The sequence below is a fragment of the Mytilus trossulus genome, chromosome 14 (genome assembly GCF_036588685.1).
Source record: "Mytilus trossulus isolate FHL-02 chromosome 14, PNRI_Mtr1.1.1.hap1, whole genome shotgun sequence".
Taxonomy (NCBI): domain Eukaryota; kingdom Metazoa; phylum Mollusca; class Bivalvia; order Mytilida; family Mytilidae; genus Mytilus; species Mytilus trossulus.
In genome coordinates this window covers 4428623-4450621 of record NC_086386.1, presented here as the reverse complement: position 1 = coordinate 4450621, position 21999 = coordinate 4428623, and the positions used below count along the sequence as shown (strand labels likewise).

Here is a 21999-nt window from a genome sequence, read left to right as displayed (position 1 = left end):
CAACAAAATGACTTACCTTTAAATAAGCTATGTAAGTTTCCCATAAATTACATACATTCAATCTTTTAACATATTGTTGACGTCGCCGTCAACGCCAACGCCGCCAGAATAAGAACGACGATGTTTAACTTCCATCGAGATGAAACAAAAAATAGATAAGATGGGATATGGTTGCATATAATACAACCACTCAAAAAGGAACGGTGAACAAGAACACAGGTAGAAAGACATGAAAAATCAGGTGTACCAAAAATTGGGGAAAAATTTAGCTTAAATTACAAAAGTACACAGCAGTAAACAATACATAGAAGGAAAATGATAATCCAATCTGTCACTTTAAATCATATGTGTTAGTACATACCTTCAACGGGAACTCCTCTGAAATACACAATTGAAGCAAACAGGCTAGTGTATATCTTTTAAAAAATGGGTGTATATATTTTGCAATCATCCAATTAAAACATTTACTTTATATTATACATCTTTCCTGTGCATGTCATGTAAAGAAACATTTATTAATCAGATATGTATCCATAATTTTGCAAAAGGGGAAAGGGAATAAAAGGGAACTTTTGGAGGAGGACATGCACTAAATACACTAACCATAAAAATAATATATATGTACATAGCCCCATACGATGGCAGGCATTCTGCTGCCTCCACCCCTTAACACGTCCGTTATGCTTTTTCAACAACATGTGCTTCAATTGAACCTTTATTCAAAGATTAAATAAGTACGGTAGTTGACGCTAAACATAAGCTAGGAATTAGCGTTTACACGCAATGTAAATACTTGCTGGGCTTCTTGATAAATCATTTATATACAAAGAATGTCAACAAGTAAAATCACAAACTATTGAACTCAGAGGAAAATATAATCGAAAAGTCCATAATCACATGGCAAAATCAAATAAGACTAATTTGTAAATGTAAACCCTCATGAAGCACATTCCATTAACACAAGACTCAGATGTAGGTCTCGGATCACTTGAAATAACAAATGTTTATGTAAAATTTGAAAATATTGAAGATATTTAATATATATGTGTTATTAATACCAGACACAACTGATAATTTCTAGCAATTTTCTGTAATTAGGGGCCATAACTTCTGTGCAATTAATACCAGACACAACTGATAATTTCTAGCAATTTTCTGTAATTAGGGGCCATAACTTCTGTGCAATTATGGAACCGAAGTAGCAGCTGCAATTATCTTTATACACAAACTAATTAGAAAATCAGGCAAATGTAGACAACTAACGTATAAACTGATTGGCAGACTGCAGTAAAACAATTATTCAGTTTGACAAAAGAGGGGCGAAAGATACCAAAGGGACAGTCAAACTCAAAAATCTAAAACAAACTAAGACGATGTTATTTCCAAATATCAGAAATTATTTTAACAAGTATTTATATTGGACGCACTGATTAACTGATTGAAGGTCAGACATTTGTATGTGCGTATTTTCCCTTTCTTAAAACGATAAACATCCGTTTACAAGCCGCCCTTCCTCTGAATAACGGAAATTATAAACGCTGACTCTAGAAAAAAAAAAAATTTAGAATATGTACATATTTACGTACTGTAATAACAGTGACCACAAGTTTTTCTATTTTTAAATTTAAATAAATGCTGCGTAAATCTGGGACTATTATGTGTTAATAAGATGAAAAAGTCCGCAAACAAGAAGAAAAGAAGCTATACTCATCATGCAAATAACAAACGAACTTGTAGCCAAAGTATACATTTGTTGAGGGGCCAGCCGAAGGACGCCTCCGGGTGCGGAAATTTCTCGCTACATTAAAGACCTGTTGGTGACCTTCTGCTGTTGTATTTTTTCTATGGTCGGGTTGTTGTCTCTTTGACACATTCCCCATTTCCATTCTCAATTCTATAGACAAGAGTAAATACCTACAAAAACCAAAATAAGCTTGAACCGGACAGGACATTATACCTGACCTTTACAGTTAGCAACACAAGATTGTAGTAAATGGTTCTTCGGAAACAACGTCAAGGTTTGGAACAAACTGCATCCAAACAAAACTAAATCGATCAAGAACTTGTTTTTAACCAGTTCATAATGATGCACAATTTGCCAGAATATTTATCATGTTGAACGTGGGCAGTATTTGGAAGAACTTTTTTCCTTGACTTTCATCGCTTTTGTCATCAGTAAAACCCTTGCTCGAGAGTTGTTTTGCTATGCGAGATCTATAAATTCTAAGTCTAGCAATGTCAGTATTGACAGTAATTCTGATGTCTCATGTATGGAGAGGACCATACTATAACCGCTTAAGGACTCTTGTACCAATTCCCATGATAAGGAGTATAGATATAGTCCGAAGTTGGTCTGTTGCAACGAAGAAAAATGTCCTTTTCCAACATACTTCTTTTCAGTGGCCGTCTAATTCCTGCCTCTCATCTCTGTTAACAAACCTTGCAACATCAACATATTGAGTTGATCAAAATGTTTGTCTTCCTGAATATGTATCAAATATTTGTCACTAGGTGCTGATCAAACAACTTGTGTTTCAAAAATATTCAGATATATAAAAAAGAAGAAGATCTGGCATGATTGTCAATTAGACAACTCTCCACAAGACACCGACTGACACGGAAATCAACAATGATATAAGCCTGTACTGACCGCATAGTTATCTGTAAAAGACCCCGAAATAACAAATGTTAAACAATTCAAGCGACACAACTAACAGCCTAAACAATTTGCAGAAAAATGAACATCAACGTAAAACAAATACGTAACTCAGCAATACACGACAACCACTGAAGTATAGGCTCCTGACTTGGAAAAGGCACATACATACATAATCTGGCGGAGTTAAACTTTTTAACGGGATCTAAACCTTCACCCAAACATGCAACAGTGGTGTAACAGTACAACATAAGAGCGAACTTTTAAAAAACAGTTGAAAAAGATTTGTTTCTCTCGGCTTAGTTACTATATTGCGTTTTAAATAATATCTTATCGAATTTTTTTCTACTAGTAACTTTGTTTTGCCAACATATGACCCGAGAGCATAATTTTAAATCAATGGTTGAAGACTACTTACTTATGCAAAATACATGTATAAAGTCAATTAATCAATCAAATCCCTTTATGCTCTCTAAACGTTAAGAACCCTAGGCTTGTATCAACTCCATTTAGGTTCCATAGTTATGCATGGCAAAATGTCCGCCTCTTTCAATCATAACCATTGCTTTCACAGGCAAGTCTTAAAGCTCAAATCCTTATTATGTGTTCAACTTATCATATTTGTTCTGAACATGCATGACATATTTGCCACTAGACATAAAAGAGGGACGAAAGATAGCAGAGGGACAGTCAAACTCATAAATCGAAAATAAACTGACATGGCTAAAAATGAAAAAGACACACAGACAAACAATAGAACACATGACACAACATAGCAATCTAAAGAATAAGCAACACGAACCCCACCAAAAACTAGGGGTGAATTCAGGTGCTCTGAAAGTGTAAGCAGATGCTGCTCCACATGTGGCACCAGTCGTGTTCTTACACATTCAGTACATAGACTTAATTTGGTAGGTCACATTCATGAAAGGGAAGGGCATTGTAGTTAAGACTTAAGAAACACATCCGATGTAATCTGTGAAAGGGTTATCTCATAATGGTAAACTAACTCGTGATGCCCTCCGTAAAATTTAGAAAGGGATGATTTCATCTTCACCATTTGGAACTCTTGGTTTAATAGCTTCCTTGTGAGCAGCAACCCTCTATCAAGAAAATCATGATAGGATTTGTTTTCATTATAAGATCCATGTAGGCCCATTTACACCTCTCATTCTCTCCAAATTTGTACTTTTTAGGCATGCACTACAAATGTAATAGTTTTCCGACTTTATAGAGGTTTCCAAATGTACATAAGTAGTGTTTATCATCTCAGAATCATATTTTGTATCAATATTCAACTGTTTGCATGCAGAATATTCGACCATTTATTGGAGAATTTATTGTTCTACATTATATTCTTTCATGACGCAGCGTGATTTGAATTTTTTGACAAAATGTTGCACAAATCGCTGTAGATTTCATTTTAATTCTTACTTAATTTCTCTCAAACTTTTAAGCTGGTTATAACAAAATGGCACAAAATGGCAGCTTCCTACATCACTCTAATGGTTATGTGATATCTTACTTAATTGCATATGAATGGTGGTAAACATATATTTCCATTTGACTGTTGTAATGCTCGTCTTGACTTGTGTCTCTTGAAGTATTCACACTACTCATTTCCATGTGCAAAACATATCAAAACACTTTGAATTTACAGAAAAAAAGGTTGATGATTATTGATAATATCATATAAAATTAATTTTTTATTTGATTTTGAAGAATAGAGAAGATATAGAAAATTATTACACTATGTGATAATATGGATGTTTTTTTTCCAGTATCTGATTTGTCATTACCAAAAAAATTAAATGATGACAGAATGGCCACGAAGATCTTTTCACATTTGCCTGGTTAGTTAGCAGAGTTTGAATCAAAATAATGTTCCCGAATAAGCCTCGTCTTTCTTTGTACTAAGAAAATTAGCAAGTAACTTGTGCTTGTGTCAGTCTAGCACAAAACGGGGCTCGTATTGTGTTTTTCTCTTCTTACCAAGGTAATTATTTTATGAACTATTTTTACATTGTATTTTGAAATTAAATTTTGTATACTCTGCAGCAATTACAGACTGAGGCATTTAACATTTACTTACTTTAGAACATTAAGAAGATAATCTTTGTGTAGTTTTTATTGGTGTTTCTTTATATCCTAATATATGTCCCTGTTCCATTCATTACACTTTATCAGATTATATATATTTTTAAAACTTAAACTTTTGTGATTGTTAAGCTATATAATTTATAGAGAAATCTGAGATAATTTCAAGAACAGACATTAAGAATTTGTTTTTCTTCAAACAGATTTTGTGCAGTAACAAGCATCTTTTAAAAGAGTAAATCTAGAATCAAGCGATACCAATAATCAAGCATAGATTTGATGATGTTCTAATGTAATGGGAATCTCCCTAGAATTGATATAGTTCCTAGGTTTTGAATATTTTATGAACACCTAAAACAACTGGCTGACTTAATGTGTATTTGCTTATATTCAAAACTTGAATAGATCTTAGCAGTCGTTTGAAGAGCTCTTAACAGAATAAACATTCCCATGATAAATAAATGTATTTATGATAAATCTAAAAACCCGATTTTGAATAAAATGTGTTTTAATTGTTTCCTACATTTCATTTATCTTCTTCTGATTTTCATACAAATTTAAATTTAAAATATTTCGAGACATAGGCGTTTATTTAAAATATTACTGCAGGACAAATTGATGTTTTGTTTAAGAGAACATTTGTACATTGGTATTCTATTTTATATCTTCTCTATGCAAATTCATTCATAACGGTATTATTTAGCAAGATATACATTTAAATAAATGAATCAGCGAAATGTCAACATAGGCGGATAAAATACTTATATCTTATGTAATAGAATATCATTAAACAGACACTACGGAGGAAGCGATGGGTCGTTATCAAACAACAGGTAAACCACAATCATATTTTATGAATGAAAAGGAACATGATTTTTTTTCTTTCAAATATACTGTATCGATCATTTAATGAATTTCAACAATTAACATTCGCGAATATAATTTCACAAGTAAATATAGTTTTTATAGGCTTATATCAATAATCTGCACATTTCACATATAAACTTCAGATGTCGGTGTGCATCTGATCCGTTATTCTTTTTAAGATCAATTTCTCATATGTTTAAGTCAGGGTATATAAATCACCAATATCTGGCATTCAGTCGTGAATGTAAAAGATTACACATCTGTTTACAGCGTTTATGGGGTGTTTGTGCTGTTTGTTCCTGGTCATACATACATTGCCAACATCTAGATCGCCATTACTGACCAGCATACATCTTACTGACCAGAACTGTACTGACTGTTGTGAATTTCTGCAGTGTGTTGAAAAATTTACTGGCAAAATCAACATATCTACTGGTGGAATTCAATTTATTGAAGCAGCTTGCAAGTATGTTGAATGTTTTTAAAACACTTTTTGGATTGGCATATCCGTTTCCTATATGTAATAAAAAGATATTGTATAATTCCACATGTAAGGCCACTTTTCGATCTGAACAATTAACAAATCCGACACCGCCTGGTAAACTATAAAAGGCATCAGAATATCAAATTGTTGTTTCTCCGGTAAGCACACGTCATTTATGAGTAAAATCAAATTACAACTATTTGTTTTGGAGTCTAAATAATATGCCCAGCTAGAACAACATGTTTCCCGGTGGGCTGTAACTTTGTTAACAAGCACGGTAACAATCTAGTTCAGCTTGTCGTTCTGGTGTACATATGCATATGCATATCACATTTTACAATTTTCTCTCCCTGATTGGCATGCACGTTTTGCAGCTAGACGAATTCATCCATTTATCAACTACGAAGCAAAGGAACAATACAAACTATAATCAAATCAAATTAAACAGGGTTTATTAATATGTAAAATCTTCCCCGGCAAAGTTGAACTTTAATGGATGTGGCTAAATTTTGAGTCTTATTACTCTTCAACTGTTTAATTTATAAAACAGTTGACTTTTAAGCATCCAGTTTTGAGTGTTCCTATAAAGCCTCGGTCACACCTTACCGGATAGCACGAACGGACGCCTAACGGATGAAAATAAAAGTTGTCCGTTGACAAAATTGTTATCCGTCGGGAGTCCGTTGATGTACTGACCAAATAAAACGGACGCGTAACGAATGCATAACGGACACACACCGGATATGCAATGTACGAGAAACGGAAACGTACCGGACAGAACAGATCTCGAACGTATACCAACGGACGAGTACCGCATAAAACGGACACCTAACGGAAACGTACCGGATAAAACGGATGAACAAGATATACGGAAAAATTAAAGGCGACAATAATGATACATGTAAATCGCATAAATATTCAAAATCGTTCTGTTTAACTGGTTTTGATTTGTTCTTCAAAATGCCGCCAAAGGGCAGTGTCTAGCCTGAATAAGAGCTGCTTGATTGTGAAGACGTGCCCTTACTCTAAGATCAATTATGAATAATAAGAATTCATGAACTTATAAAATCTGACATACCAATAATTTGCATTTCTGACGCGAAATTTTCAATTGGCATTTATCCGTTTCAAATCCGTTCATCACCCGTTTTATCCGTTATACGTCCGGCTGAAGTCCGTTTCTCATTCCTTCAACATCTTTTTTTATCCGTTAAACGTCCAGTAGAAGTCCGTTGGTGAATTTATCTTCCAGACCTCCAACGGATGTATAACGGACACGTAACGGATACAAAACGGAAATGAAACGAACGAGTACCGTACAAAACGGAAACGAAACGAACGAGTACCGTACAAAACGGACACCTACCGGACGTTCAACGGACATTTCATCCGTTGGACGTCCGTTCGAAGTTTGGAACATGCTAAAAAATTTCCACCGGACAGAACGGACGTCGACGGATAAAACGTACGCTAAACGGACATGCAACGGATATGGACGGCCGTCTAACGGATAAGAACGGACGTCTAACGGACATGAACGGATTGAAAAAAAGTTATCCGTTAGGCATCCGTTCGAGCTATCCATTAAGGTGAGACCGAGGCTTAATGAAGAAAATCTAGAATTTTAAGCGTTTCGGTCGCATACGATTTATAAAGTGTTATTTTCGTTTTACATGTTACCTTATCATCAGAACTATTTAATTTTCGATTTTCGATTTTGTTTTCATTTTATATTTCAGTGACATGGGGAATCAGCAATTGCTGTCCTGTTATGTTCCAGAGAAAATACAAAGCTGTTCCTACCTAAAGCGCATGTCTTCTTATCTTCCTGGGCAACAGACCCTGAAGCAACAGTTGACGGAAATGTGTGCACATAAAGAAGGTAAATTGGTCAAAACTATACTTAGTTTGGGATGGATTGTGTTGCTATAGGGGTGGATCGTGTTGCTCATATTATGAACCGAAGTTTCTTGTGGACTTATTTTTGACGTCTTTTTCAAACACGATGGTGTCAGTACTCAGTCTTCCTAAACTTGATTGGTTTGATTCTTAATATTTCTTTCTGATGAATATATACTAGGTACTTAAATATAACACACGTCAAATATTTTCAGTCGGATATACTATAGAGTTCAGGAGTTCCGCATATTTCAATCCAATTCAAAGTTGCCATATACACTTTACAGTTTGTGACATATAATGGTTAACCATACAATTTTAGATCTTTAAAATTGACGCAGAAAATTCATATCTTCCCTCGATGTGATTTGAACCCAATCTATTGTAAATCATGTTGCGGTATGCCCAACGACCTGTACCAATTATCTAACAATGATATATATCAAAGTATGGTTTCATATACATGAACGAATATAAAAAAAGAGATGTGGTATATTGCAATGAGATAACTATCAATCAAAGACCGCAGGGAATTAATACAAGACACAATAGTTCACCGTACGCGTGTGATCTTCAACAACGTAGCACGAACTCTGTATTATTATATGAATGAGTCAAATATTTGCAGACCTAACAATGATGGGTTAAAATTCTATAACAATTGTTATTTTATAATTTTGTTTGCAGATTTCCTTGGACTTGAATCATGCATAGCTGCCAAAATGTTTGTGGACAGTTATTCCATCTGTACGGCTCCATATATAGCTGCGTTAAGTGATAAGACAGCTGATTTATGTCAGTAAGTTGAGTAGTGTGATATCTCTTTGTCTACCATGTTTGAAACAAAAAGACGAACAAAAAGGAGACATTAAAAACTCTCATTTTAGGTAAAGAAACTGACAACGCCATGACAAAATAAATAAACAAAAGATGACGAAAAGACAAACCGTCCACTTTACATTAAATTGAAAACAAGACTGATCAAGACGCAATCGAAATCCACACAAACTTGGGATTGAGCAGATTTTGCTTCACTAGTGGATCTCATTATGTTGCCTATAGCATAACAGTCATAAATCATTTTTGTTTTAGTTCGTTTTATTTATTTTTGAACGCAACACCATTTAAGTTTCTGTTGAAGCCCTTCATATTGGCATTACAAAATACGCTTTTACTCATCTTGAAATATCATCTTGTGCTATAGCAAATATGGAGTTATTACCAGCCAATCAAGTAAAATTTATTCAGTTCTATCTAATATACAAGTAGCTTGAATCATAATCGGTACATACATACGACGCATTCGTGCCAATGCTTCGTGTACAACACTTCTGATCTTTGTAAGATGTAATTCTGAGCACTTGGTTTTTGTAATAGTTTTACTTTTAATTTGCTTATATTTACTATGTTTATTAAACACATATAAAATTAATGTCTCGGTTTATATACTTTCTACAGGGTATACAAGGTCCAGGTGAATTGTACTCTTACCTTACTGACAAGGACCAACTGTAACCTAGTTTATGTAAATACGTATCGCTCTATACAAGAAAGGGAACTAACGCAGACATGTGAAATGTTGAAATACGTACAGTCGTTGATCGGATAAACGGTTATAATATACGTGTAGCAAATGAAATAAAAATAAAAACGAAATTCTGCATGCGTTGATGTTGCAAGTTGTAAAGTATTTAATTGATTACTTCAGTCTAATGCAGAACAGATAAATTGTATCTAGATGTCTGTTTATGTCATTCAGTTTTTGTCTAATCGACGTTTTTCTCACTTTCCCTTTACCCATCCCCTTATATTCATGGTATTTAATGTTAAGGGATTTAGACCGAATCTTCTAAAAAGATACAAATTATCACATCAAATATTAATGATATACTTGTAATCCATTTTCAATCCGATATCTTTTGTCTGGTACCTCTTTTTTAATTTACATTTTTCATTTATCACTTAGTATGAAGACATTTACTATGATTCATATGAAGAGCAAGTCCAAAAACATCTTGAAGAATTCTATGGGTTAATGTTATGGATTTTAACACTAGAGATGTGTTAGGTGCAAGCGGGCAGTATTCATCACAAACAAGCTCCTAAATGATAACGGCCTTAATTACCTAAAAACTAAAGACCATATCGCGTAAATACCGAAGCACATTATTTTAGAAAACGTTAAATGCCTTTAGATAAAAAAAAAAAAAAACCTGTTTTGGCGTTACAAAAAGAATTTACCATTAGTTTGATTTGTTTTATTATTTGATTTTGCCATTTTATTAGGGACTTTCCATTTTGAATTTATCTCGGAGTTCAGTATTTTTGTGTTTTTACTTTGTACAGTGTGTCTACAGGGACATACAAAATATCTTTCGCCTTTTTGAGTCGCCTATCCTGTTCAAGAATAAGTTTTAGCGTCGATGCATTGACATCTCAGGATTAAGTTCTTTAAATGATTTCAAATGCCTGTTAAAATCAATCTAAATTTCCCTCAAAGTTCAGTACTTTTGTGATTTTACTTTTTATATGCAGTCAGACTGAGTGTATGTTTTATGGTTGTTTATTCTTTATTCAGGTTTCTGTTTCCAGTTTATTGTGAGTTTTATTGCACTAATGAATTTCGGTTGCTTCTTTGGTATTCTTTTTCATATTTTTGGTCTGCTAAAAAAAATACTGAATAAAATATTTTATCGTTCATATACAATAATATTGAACAATTAAAAAATTATCTGACACTGTTTTGAGGAAAATTTAGATTTCATAATATTTTCGAAATAAAAAATAAATAAATAAAAGGTTTGAGTGTTAGTTCTGGTGCAGTTCATCTCACTTCTTTATTATTCTGATGTGTGTGATTCCATTTGTATACTGAGTAATGCTGATTGTATATTTGTCCAATAAACATCGTACCGCTTAACAACTGTAGATCTAATGTATAAAATATCAAAAGTTATTTAAAATAAACATAAATATAAACACAATTTATATTTGTTATCATATATGAATACATATACAGATGCACAAATGTATGTGTACGACAGCAGTTCCCGAACCATTACCTTAGGATGGGGTAACATGAATCAAATATAGATTATACAAACTCTTTCGGTTTGCAAATATTTTTCGATTGTCGTTTTTTCTCATTCTATTAACTTTATCAGATTCATTTTGGTTTGAACGCTACTTCTGACAATGTTTCCAAATTGCGTTGAAGGATCCCTTTGGCTTCACGATATCTTAACTTATTACAAATTTTGATATTACTAATGTTAATCCGGCCTCAATCTATTTCATAATAGGTTACCAACCTGAACTCAGTTGTATTTCATTTTAAGTTGATACAATATAACCATTATAAAACATAATGACATTTTGAATTTTATTTTACGACTGTCTATACGCACTCTTTTGTTTTGACCTGAATATTACAACTTTATCCTAAAACGTGTTTTTTTTAAATTTTTTTTTTATATATAGACTTTTAAGTCGATTGCATATCATTGATTGTGATCGAATTTATATAATACTAGGGACGAGCGAGAGCTTACTCGCTTTTGTTAAATATTTAATGTTGATCATTAGATGTCATTTGGTAGTTCCGTTCGTCACAACTCGGCCGATTCCGTACCTTCTTTGAAGGAAAGTAGCGGATTCATCCGAAGATTGCCGATTGTTGGTAGTTCCTGATATCTCCAGGAATAGCATATAGCATGAACGCGATGGCGCAAAATTTCTTTTTTTTTTCAACAGATAATCTTGTAAATATTTGTCTCATTTGCCATCAAACCAAATCCCTTATTTTTCAGGTGATCTTTTATTTCAACCATTTTTTTACCCAAATATATTCTTCTTAATGTACATACACGATACGTATTTGTCCTACAAGTCTCGACGAGATATCCAGTTGAATGTCGCTGCATGTTTGTCAGGATTTTCTGAATGGGTAACAGTTGAGTTAATCTGCAAAATCATTTACTACTAAGAGGTACATGATATATTAAGTATATGAAATTGATAAATTCGTGTTATTCCATATTGTCCAGAATTGAAAGATTGTTTATGATGTTCTCTACATTGCAACATACGAATATTCAATTATGTCACCTTTGTTATTTAAGATAAACAATATTTATTTAAGAAGGCCGTACATTGACCTGTAATGGTTTACTTTTATAAATTGTTATTTGGATGGAGAGATGTCTCATTGGCACTCACACCACATCTTCCTATATCTATACACTCACCTGAAATAACGGATCCGTTGGTATAAGATGTTGTATTTTAAGAAAGCTTGTACGGATTTCCCGTCTCTTGTGGTAAACATGAGTGATTTGGAAGCATACTTTCACAGACAGACGTCCAAACTCCATTATAATGTGAGTATGCTAAATATTGCAACTGACACAATATGGATAAAATCATTCTCCATTTCATTGTCTCTGAAAAAATATAATTATAATTGAATATTATGCTCCTGGTTTGAAAATACTACTTCGCCATTAATAAAGCCAAAAATTAAACTGTGTTCGATATCACTATCTTTCCTTACACCCGTTGATCACATACTTGAACGTCACAGAGTCATGAACTATATTTTCTATGATTACGCTTTCATTACGGCTGGCATTATCAATTCAAGCAAACCACATACAGTTATCTGATGCGCATGTCTATTCCTTATTAAATTTGAGCATACATGAAAAGCATCTGCCATTCTAGGTGTTGCAATATCGGCTTTAATGAGGGCACATGTCCATTAACTATCACGCAATATATCACTCAGAATTTTAAAACAAGCCATTGTAATGTACAATCCAGCAAACATGACGATAAAATTATGTTCTCCGTACAAATCTGACCAATCCAACTGAAATTGCTTAGCAAATACCAAAGGGTTTATTTATCTGAAGCTATAATTGATGTTTGTCCGATATTTAGAAAGTTAACCATCTTTTTCAATCGACTGCTTGATCATTGCAACTGAAAGGGCGTGTTTCAAACAGTGGCATCAAAGACGTAACACTTTATACTCGAACAGAAGAGCTTAGCTGCTTAGAGGAATGAATGATGATCCAGGATATGTTTAAGAAATTCAAATTCTCATCTGTTATTCCATTATTGTGCCCTTGAAGTGCGTTTTATTCGTTCTTAATTTACAAATAGTTTGCGCATGCGCGAAATTGTTACACGCATGTGTATCATAACCTAAAAAATGTCATCAAACAAATTCATAACATCGTTAAAAATTCAAAAGCGCTAAGCATGTAATAAATAGTTCAAATGTGTGTGTGTGAATTTTGTAACATTTTCACGCATGCGCAAACCCAGAACTTGTCAAATATTTATTTCTAGTATATACGTCACATTTAAAGAAGGTATCCTTCAAACCTGTTAATATTTTTTTACTCGAAGAAGGTCAAAGAAAACGTTTTCCAGAAAAATAATTAATTCGATCTGGAAAAAACAGCCTTTTTAGAAAAGGTGGTGGCCATCTTGAAAAAATGAAATTTTCTTATGGCCAGCAGTATATTCTTAAAAAGTACATAATAATGATGCTTCGTTCTAATTTTCATGCTTGTATCATCATTTGCACAATTCCCTTGATTTTGCTTGCTAATATCTTCCACTATTCAGCCAAGTATTTGTAATCCAACTGGTGCCGAGGACAGCTTTCACCAACGGTCCTTTTCACTATTTTACAGAAAGAGTCGTCCTCGTGCTATACATATGAGGCATTTAAGACGCAAAAAAAATCTCTGACGTAGGTGTTTTGACAATTCGTTACTACACTAAGACATGAGCAACATTATCTTTACCATGTTTGTTCAATGGTTGGCGAAAGGCATTTCTGTTGTCAGTTCGGCATAATCAAACAAATGTGGCCCTTTCAGTGCATATCCAAGATTGTCAACTCTAGTCCCTTCAGATTTCTTTCACTTCGGACGGCGCATTCAGTGAAATGATATTTTACGGTTGACAATTGGATATTCAGCTTTTCTACGGTTAAACTCATAGAAACAATACCAAAATATTTGAATATGGCAACTTTAACATTAAACTTGTTGAAATCTTATGTTTCGCGTAATACGCAAATCCATTGTCTAGCACCTTTGAACCAAAACCGGAAGTTAAATACAGTAAAAATTCTGTAATAATGGGTTTTCTGTTTAGACCTGAATTAACATGATTGATGACCAGCTCTTGCACACATATAATTATATCTAACGAACAATCTATAATAAATCTTCAGTCATTGGTTATTACTGTCTATGGAGGCAGGAAACGTATTGGACAATTGACATTTTTGGTTTACGACCATTGTAATATGAAGGTGATGTGGTTTGATTGCCAATGAAACGACTATCCACCAAAGTTCAAATGAAGTGTATGAAAACAATTATAGGCTACCGTACGGCTTTCAATAATAAGAAAAAGCCATAACGTATAGTCGGCTGTAAAAGGCTCCGACTTGTAAAATGTGAAACAGTTTAATTGAGAAAACTTACGGCCTAATGTATAACAGAATAACAGACAAGAACAAACGACAACCCAGTCTGTACATAAACACCTATTAATACATGTATTAAAATACTAATTTTAGAAAATGAAACTACAGTTAAATTATTCTAATCTAATTACTAAGACCACCATTTATTTATTCATTTTACAAATTATGACATGTAGGCGGATTACGAATACAAAGCTCTTTGTGTGTACATGCAGTTTGTTTATAATTTTATAAATGGGCATATTACATAGCCTATTATTAATTTTTTTATTTATTTTCAAAACATTTTTGGGGGTTTCAGTGATGGTCCTTGTTGTTACTGGACAGTTGCAAGTGATTGGTATTATGTGTGTTTTTTTCTAAGTATTGGTACAATGTAAATCTTTTAAAATTCCGAAGTTATGTTTCGAAGCGGGTTTAAAGTTGCTCCTGTTTTTGTTTCAAACATAATCGTTTGTCGTACATATTATATAGAATCATATTCAAAACAGTGTGGTCCTGGCCATTGATTGACGACCTAAATTATCCCATTGACTGGGACAGATTAGGTGAACGTTTGTCGGTAACAACCACTGCTCACTCATGATGTACTTGTTAAAGACACTGAATCTGTGGGGTCACCAAAGGTTCTCAACACCTAAATAAAGCAATTCGAAAAACGAATCCGGAATAATACAATGTGTTGATTTATATCAATAATATAAATCAAAATATAAAGGTTATTCCTGAATAATTTTTCGAATTCTTTTACTATTAGAGGCGTTAAGAACCTTTGGTGACCCCACAGTTTAAATTCTATAATAAGTAAGAAGTGAGCAATGGTCGTAACAGAAAAACGTTCACCCAATCTGTCCCAGTCAATGGGATAATTTAGATCGTCAATCAATGGCCAGGACCACACTGTTTTGAATATGATTCTACTATAATTAACTGCACAGTATTAAAATACAAAATGAACAAAACTTTATTTTTACCTTTTTTCACAGGGAGATATATATTTTTCTGGTAGAAGGGGAAAGGAGAGGAGGGTGTGCGAAAACAGAAGAGGCATGGGAAAAAGGAGATGACTACCCCTGTCCTCCCCTGATTGAAAACAATTAGTAACTTTTGAGATAACCTACACAATTGATTTATCTGAGGTAGGTTTGCCCTAAGATAGTCCCAAAGGTTAATTACTAGACTCTGTCGTTGCAAATTATTTCTCAAAAGTTCGCAACACGTCTCCTGCACATCATTGGAAGTGAGAGCTAACATGGGCAACCAACTATGACTAGTAAACCTTTTCAATATCTCTCGACACCGACTAATGACACCTACAGTTTACAGGTAAAATGGATGGGTCGTCTCAAAGACAAAAAAACATTCCGATTCTCATTGCGTAACATATTGGATTGGCGGTTATATACTGAGTTAACTATATATAGCTTCAGAATATATATCAACCAAATAAATAAATAAATATATATATATCTCTATCATATAATCTTCTTATTTTGTATGTATTTAGAAGAAATTTCATGTTGAATGATAAAAAAAATTATACTGCAATCAGTATGCATCCCTTCAATTTAATGATTATGTGAGTCTTCACCAAATATTTGCCGCATGCTAGTAATGATCGTTGGTGTAATAGGTTTTATGAAATTTTTCAAAATTTGTAAAAAATAATTACTCTCAAGACCGTTCGTCCGTCCGTATCACACTTGTGAACACGACCAACTTGGTGTTTTTTCACCGAACTTCACCTTAGTTGATGTACATATTCAATTTCTGGAGCGAAAAAAACATAATGATTGTTGAAGTGGAAGGAAAATATCACATCTATTTTTCATCGACGGACTTCTCCGCTTCAAGATATCTTGTGAGAGTTGATGTTTTTCCTTGATGAATTTTAAAAAATATATATAATTGACTTCTCGTTTCAAGGTTACAACATTTAAGAAGTGCATTTTTTTTTGATACATAGTTGCGTATGATATTAAATTTATATTTTAAGTTGTTGGTTTATACTATAGAGTTTGTTTAAAACATTTCAAACTCTTTTTGGACAAGAAAACAACATACCTTGTCCCTCCGTCGTAGTGTCCTTCCCCCGTTCCTGAAAATGACCTTTTGGTTTCTTACAAGAAGTTGATAAAATTGTGTTGATTTTTTTTATACCCTGCCATTGCTATATTTTGTTTAGTTTTCATCGGGTCAATATTTTTTTCTCTATGTTCAATTCCGGTACATAGTTTTGGTTATAAAATAAAAAAGAAAAATGTGCCAAAGAGACAACAACCCGACCATAGAGCAGACAACAGCAAAAGGTCAACAACTGGTCTTCAATTCAGCGAGAAATTCCCCAACCCGGGGGTGTCCTTCAGCTAGCCCCTTAACAAATATATATACTAGTTCAGTGATAATGAACGACATACTGAACTCCAATTTGTACACAAGAAACTAGAATTAAAAATCATTCATGACCAGAGACTCCTGACTGAGGACAGGCGCAAAAATGCAGAAAACTTAATCGAGTGATTGGTGAATACAGAATTGAAGTGGAACATCAAATTGGTGAATTGAAAAGTATTGAGGACATTATGGAGGCACTCAAGGCCAAAACTGACAGACATTGTTGAAGCATGTGCTGCCCTTGTCAACAGACATAAAACATTGTTTGATTAAATATTTACTAAAATAAAACATGCTTTGTCCTTTTCATTTTTCCAAATTTCAACAGGACAGCTAAAAGCTCAACGTCTTAAAACATGAAATGTGACTTAGATAAATTAAAAAATACAAGTCATTTGGACTCTGTAGGAAAGTTGTATCATTGTCAATGAAAGCAATAAAATCAATAATGATCTCCCTGTTTTAATTTTTGAGACGACCCCTCACATTTTACCTGTCGTAGTCGTTCTCAACTGTAGGTATCGAGAGATATTGAAAAGGTCTATTAGAACACTTAGCCTTCACGCAATCATTAACATGTTTGTCCCTTTAAAAACGGGGAACGAAGAATCGTAAACAATGATGTTTCCTATGCAATCTTATTAAAATATTTCTCCGATGAGTTGGATAACCTCATATTCACTTCGATATTTGTAAACGTAACGTTTGATCAGAAAGAAATATAGAAAATCTGCTATTATATAGCAAAGTAATTGAAAGTGATTTATTTCTTCTAAATTCTAAAGTGCCCTTACTGCAGTGACGTCATTTAGAACTGTTCTACAGTCCTGCATGACTGAATGCGTAAACCCCTGAGGGTTTACGCAGTATATATTGGACGAGTGATGTAGTCTTTCGGAACACCGGATGATATTCGGAACACTTCTGTTCTTTCTATGACCACCTTTCAAATACATGCGCAATAGGTTACTAATCTGTTGAATATGCATCAGCATCTTAAGTTGCTACAGAGATATTTTACGTATGATCTGAAATTTATTATGATATAATATTTTCTTGCACACGATTACAAGCTGCTAATATTAACCTACATGCGTAGTATTTTAATTAGAGTCAAACGATGTAACCAGCTGTGTTTAAATATGAGATAAGATTTCATGTAAACAATGCGCTTTATATTCTATCTGAAAAAGAATAATTAAAAATAATTACATTTGATGTATGTTTCATTATAATACTTTATTTTGATTGGCTAACTGCATATCATTTGGTATTCCGTAAGCAATTGTATCAGTCAATAAAACTTGTCATTCATGATAACACGTGGTGTCACAATAAAGTGCACTGGTGAATAAAATACAAAAATTATAAAATTCGTATTTTCGTGATCATAGCAAAAAAATGTAATTATAAGTATTGAATGCTTCTTTTTGTAACTTTATAGGGTTGTAAAAGCGTTGACCGTGCGCACATTTTAAGTATGAAGCGCTTCCGAGCTTCATACAAAATGTACTTCGGTCAACGCTTTTACACCCCAATAAATTTACAAAAAGAAGCATTCAATTCTTAAATAAAATCTTTAAAAAAACTTTTAGCACTTTCTTGAAATTTTACGTCTATGATAGACCAAGGACGTGGAAACATAATCATAAGTATGTGCCTCAAATAGGTGTAAAAAAACGAGGATTTTTCAAAATATATCATTTATTGAAAATAACGTCAAAAATTAATTATGAAAGTACAAAATGTATATAATGTCCGTATTTATTTTCATTAATATTGCAAATTTAAAGTTATTTTCTTTGTTTAAATATTGCAACATTATTTCCTTTATTTTTAAAACAAAGAGGTCACATAACCTCTGATACCTTTTCGTCATTAAAATGCGACTGATAAGTATAGATATTCAACATGAAGCGGGAAAAAATAACACTGAAAACTAAATCTAAAATTTATTTTTAAAAAATACACATTTGACCATGCAGATGTAAGAAATAATACTCGAACAATGAAACAACGAATTAAATGTGCCACTTCAATTACGACTGCATGATAACCTAAACATTAATCATGCATGCAATTTTAGCAGACTTAACAAGGTCGGCGATAAGATATCGAATATAAGAAAGAAGATGTGGTTTGGTGTCAATTAATGAGACAACTATCTACAAGAAACCAAAATAACACAGAAATACAAACTATGGGTCACCGTACGGTCTTCAACAACACGAATGCACATACCGCATAGCCGGCTATAAAAGGCCCCGAAATGACAATAGAAAATTAACAAAGTCCGTATCATCGTATGCATATAAAAAAGAAGATGTGGTATGATTGCCAATGATACAACTATCCACAAAAGACCAAAATGACACAAACATTAACAATTATAGGTCACCGTACGGCCTTCAACAATGAGCAAAGCCCATACCGCATATAGTCAGCTATAAAAGGCCCCGAAAAGACAATGTAAAACAATTCAACTTAGTTGCTCACCAGAGGAACGCTAAGCAAGCGTTTAAAAGCGCGTTGCATAAGTTTGAAGTACGTCGAAATGCAAAGGTATACGCTTGGTGAACGCTTTTACTCCAGGAAATTTTAATGGAAAATACAAATTTTCATTCAGCTTAAGCGTTTGTCAAGCGTATACCTGTAAACTGCACGCACATAATATACACGCTACAAGAGCGTGCATGATTTTTTTTTACCACGGCCGACGTACGTCGGAGCTATACGTTGATGTGTGAAGCCGGTATTACATTGAGTACTATAGCAAATGAACCTCATTGTCTTGAGACGTCTCGAGACAGTCTCGAGACATACACCTCATGTCTTGAGACATAGAGCATATGTCTTAAGACATGAAACCATTTAAGATGTGTCTTGAGACATGGAATATATGTCTTAAGACATGTATCTTCAAGACATTTTGGAAACTTCAAAAATTGTATCCTCTCATCCAAGACGTCTTGGAAAAAAATGTTGATGTCTTGAAGACATTAAAACAAAAAAATACCAGTGGCTCTTAAAATATATTTTAAACACATAAAAACCGTTTTTATTTGCAAAATTCATTTTGTTGGAAGACAGCTAACTGAAAGAATATAATTTAACGTTAATTCCCGTGAATAATGGCAAGAACTTTCTTTATGACATTGTAATTTTTTACAATAAATTTGATGATTTTTCACTTCTTATGAGATCAACAATGCTTCCGGATTAATGTTTTTTTTAAGGAAAAAATAGAATTCTAAAGTTCCTCTGATGTTCTGGGTCAAAACATGTCATGGAGGATTGAATTTTGTATACTTTGCTGAAGTGATAATTGGATGTTGCTCAACAAATAACCCATTCACAGTTAACATCTCTAGAAAACATTGGTCCTTGATCATGATCATATCCCATTGAACCTCCATTAGTGACTTTGAGAATAGAAGTATGGTCACTCTTCGTCTTCTTTGTACCAGCAGTAAAACCATCGCCAAAGTGAGACATCCATTTGACTGTGCAGGATATACAAGTAAGCAGCAAGAATGGGGATGTTTCATTTGATTACTTGTGTAGAGACAGTGACACCCTCTGCATGTTAAGATCCCTTGTAACATAAGGAATTCCTTTTGCAAAATGTCTGTCCCTTTTCACTAAAACCTCATTTTTCAGTGACATTTAAAATTTCCTTGACATTCATCCAAGACAGCTTTTATTAAGAACTTCCCAATAACATATATTATCAATTTAATTTGCTTCTAAACAGACATGAGACATTTGCAACTGCAAATGTTAACCAACCAATTAATCACATTGACATATTCTCATTCTGATATGCAGGTATTTGCTTCTGGCTTTAAAACACAAACCATGTCCCATCAGCTTTATCATATTTTGTCCAAGCATCATTAATAATATATATACAAGCTTTCATATGTATACAGATATAAAAAATATGTGGTTTGAATGCCAATGAGACTACTCTTCATCCAAGTCACAATTGGTAAAGGTAAACCATTACCTATAAGTCAAAGTACAGCCTTCAACAAAGCCTAGGCTCATACCAAACAGTCAGCAGGCAATAATGGGCCTAAAAAATTACCAGTCTAACATCTTTCAGACAGAAAAATCAATGGTTTAAGATATATAAAAATTGAGAAACAATTATTAAACACACATAATAAGCCCACTGAACATCAGGTTCTTGACATAGGAAAGGTGCAAACAAATGCACTGGGTTTAAATGTTTTATCTGGCACCAACCTTCACCCTAACCTGATACAGTGGTTCGTGCATTTAAACTAGTATTAATCTTTATCGAAAATATATTATCACTTCCATGACTAGTTGTAAAATCTGTTTTCAAAGCCATATCAATATAAATGTTTCTCACTCTTTACAAATATTTACAGATGACAAATATTTCAGTTATGTTTTAGTCAACTTTAATTTTCAAATAAATAGAATTGTATACAGCAACAAAAATGAATTAAATTAATGTCCAATATTTGATTCCAAACTGCGGATCTTCTTTCTTGCATGCTGAAGTTGTTTTCTTATCTGTAAATATAGATTGAAATAAAATATTACTTTACATGGCATATATGAGTTTGTTTATTAATAATTTCAGCTTTAAAACAAATTTACAACAATATCTACTTATAGACCTGTGTATTATCTGTTCTTGATATGTATTCCAACATATAGTATTACACTGTAGTATCTTTGCATAACTGAACTAAAGCAAAATTGAAAATCAATAAAAGAACAGAGTTGCACATATCTTACATGCATCTATTAAATACAAGGGCAATAACTCAATAAATGAGTTCCAATGTCCCCCATGTTGCACATATATCTTATCTATTAAATACAAGGGCAACTACTCAATAAATGAGTTCCAATGTCCCCCATGTTGCACATATCTTATCTCTTAAAAATACAAGGGCAATAACTCAATGGTGAATGTGTTCATGTGACACAAATATCATATAAAGTTATAAAGGGACATAACTGAAGAGCATGTAAATGTGATGCTCCCCAAATTTGTATTTAATCAGAGTTTTGTGGTAATAAGTATGGTGTGTAAGTTTTATAAAATTT

The 21999-nt window shown here is 33.3% G+C and overlaps 2 protein-coding genes and 1 long non-coding RNA gene across 4 annotated transcripts in view; 1 reads left to right on the top strand and 2 right to left on the bottom strand.

The window, feature by feature from the left end:
- LOC134697135 (integumentary mucin C.1-like) overlaps positions 1-21999 on the bottom strand; it is a 165220-nt gene that overhangs the window by 3749 nt on the left and 139472 nt on the right. The gene's annotated exons all lie outside the window — the stretch shown is intronic.
- LOC134696810 (uncharacterized) lies at positions 5406-15615 on the top strand. Its single transcript, XM_063558765.1, has 5 exons — positions 5406-5586; positions 5891-6086; positions 7844-7986; positions 8691-8802; positions 15501-15615. The coding sequence occupies exons 1-5, from the start codon at positions 5565-5567 to the stop codon at positions 15613-15615; spliced, it is 588 nt and encodes a 195-aa protein (XP_063414835.1). The 5' UTR covers positions 5406-5564.
- The window catches only part of LOC134696140 (uncharacterized), a 78437-nt gene continuing 77762 nt past the window's right edge, over positions 21325-21999 (bottom strand). Inside the window, exon 4 of the long non-coding RNA XR_010102902.1 lies at positions 21325-21456. This is a non-coding gene — a long non-coding RNA (uncharacterized LOC134696140). The remainder of the gene's footprint in view (positions 21457-21999) is intronic.

What these genes read in the sequence shown, in the direction of transcription:
- LOC134696810 (XM_063558765.1), top strand. Translation starts at nt 5,565, where the DNA reads ATGGGTCGTTATCAAACAACAG. An exon ending in GGGTCGTTATCAAACAACAG is followed by an intron (nt 5,587 to 5,890) that starts GTAAACCACAAT and finishes ATCTGTTTACAG; the next exon opens with CGTTTATGGGGTGTTTGTGC. An exon ending in AAGACAGCTGATTTATGTCA is followed by an intron (nt 8,803 to 15,500) that starts GTAAGTTGAGTA and finishes CTTTTTTCACAG; the next exon opens with GGAGATATATATTTTTCTGG.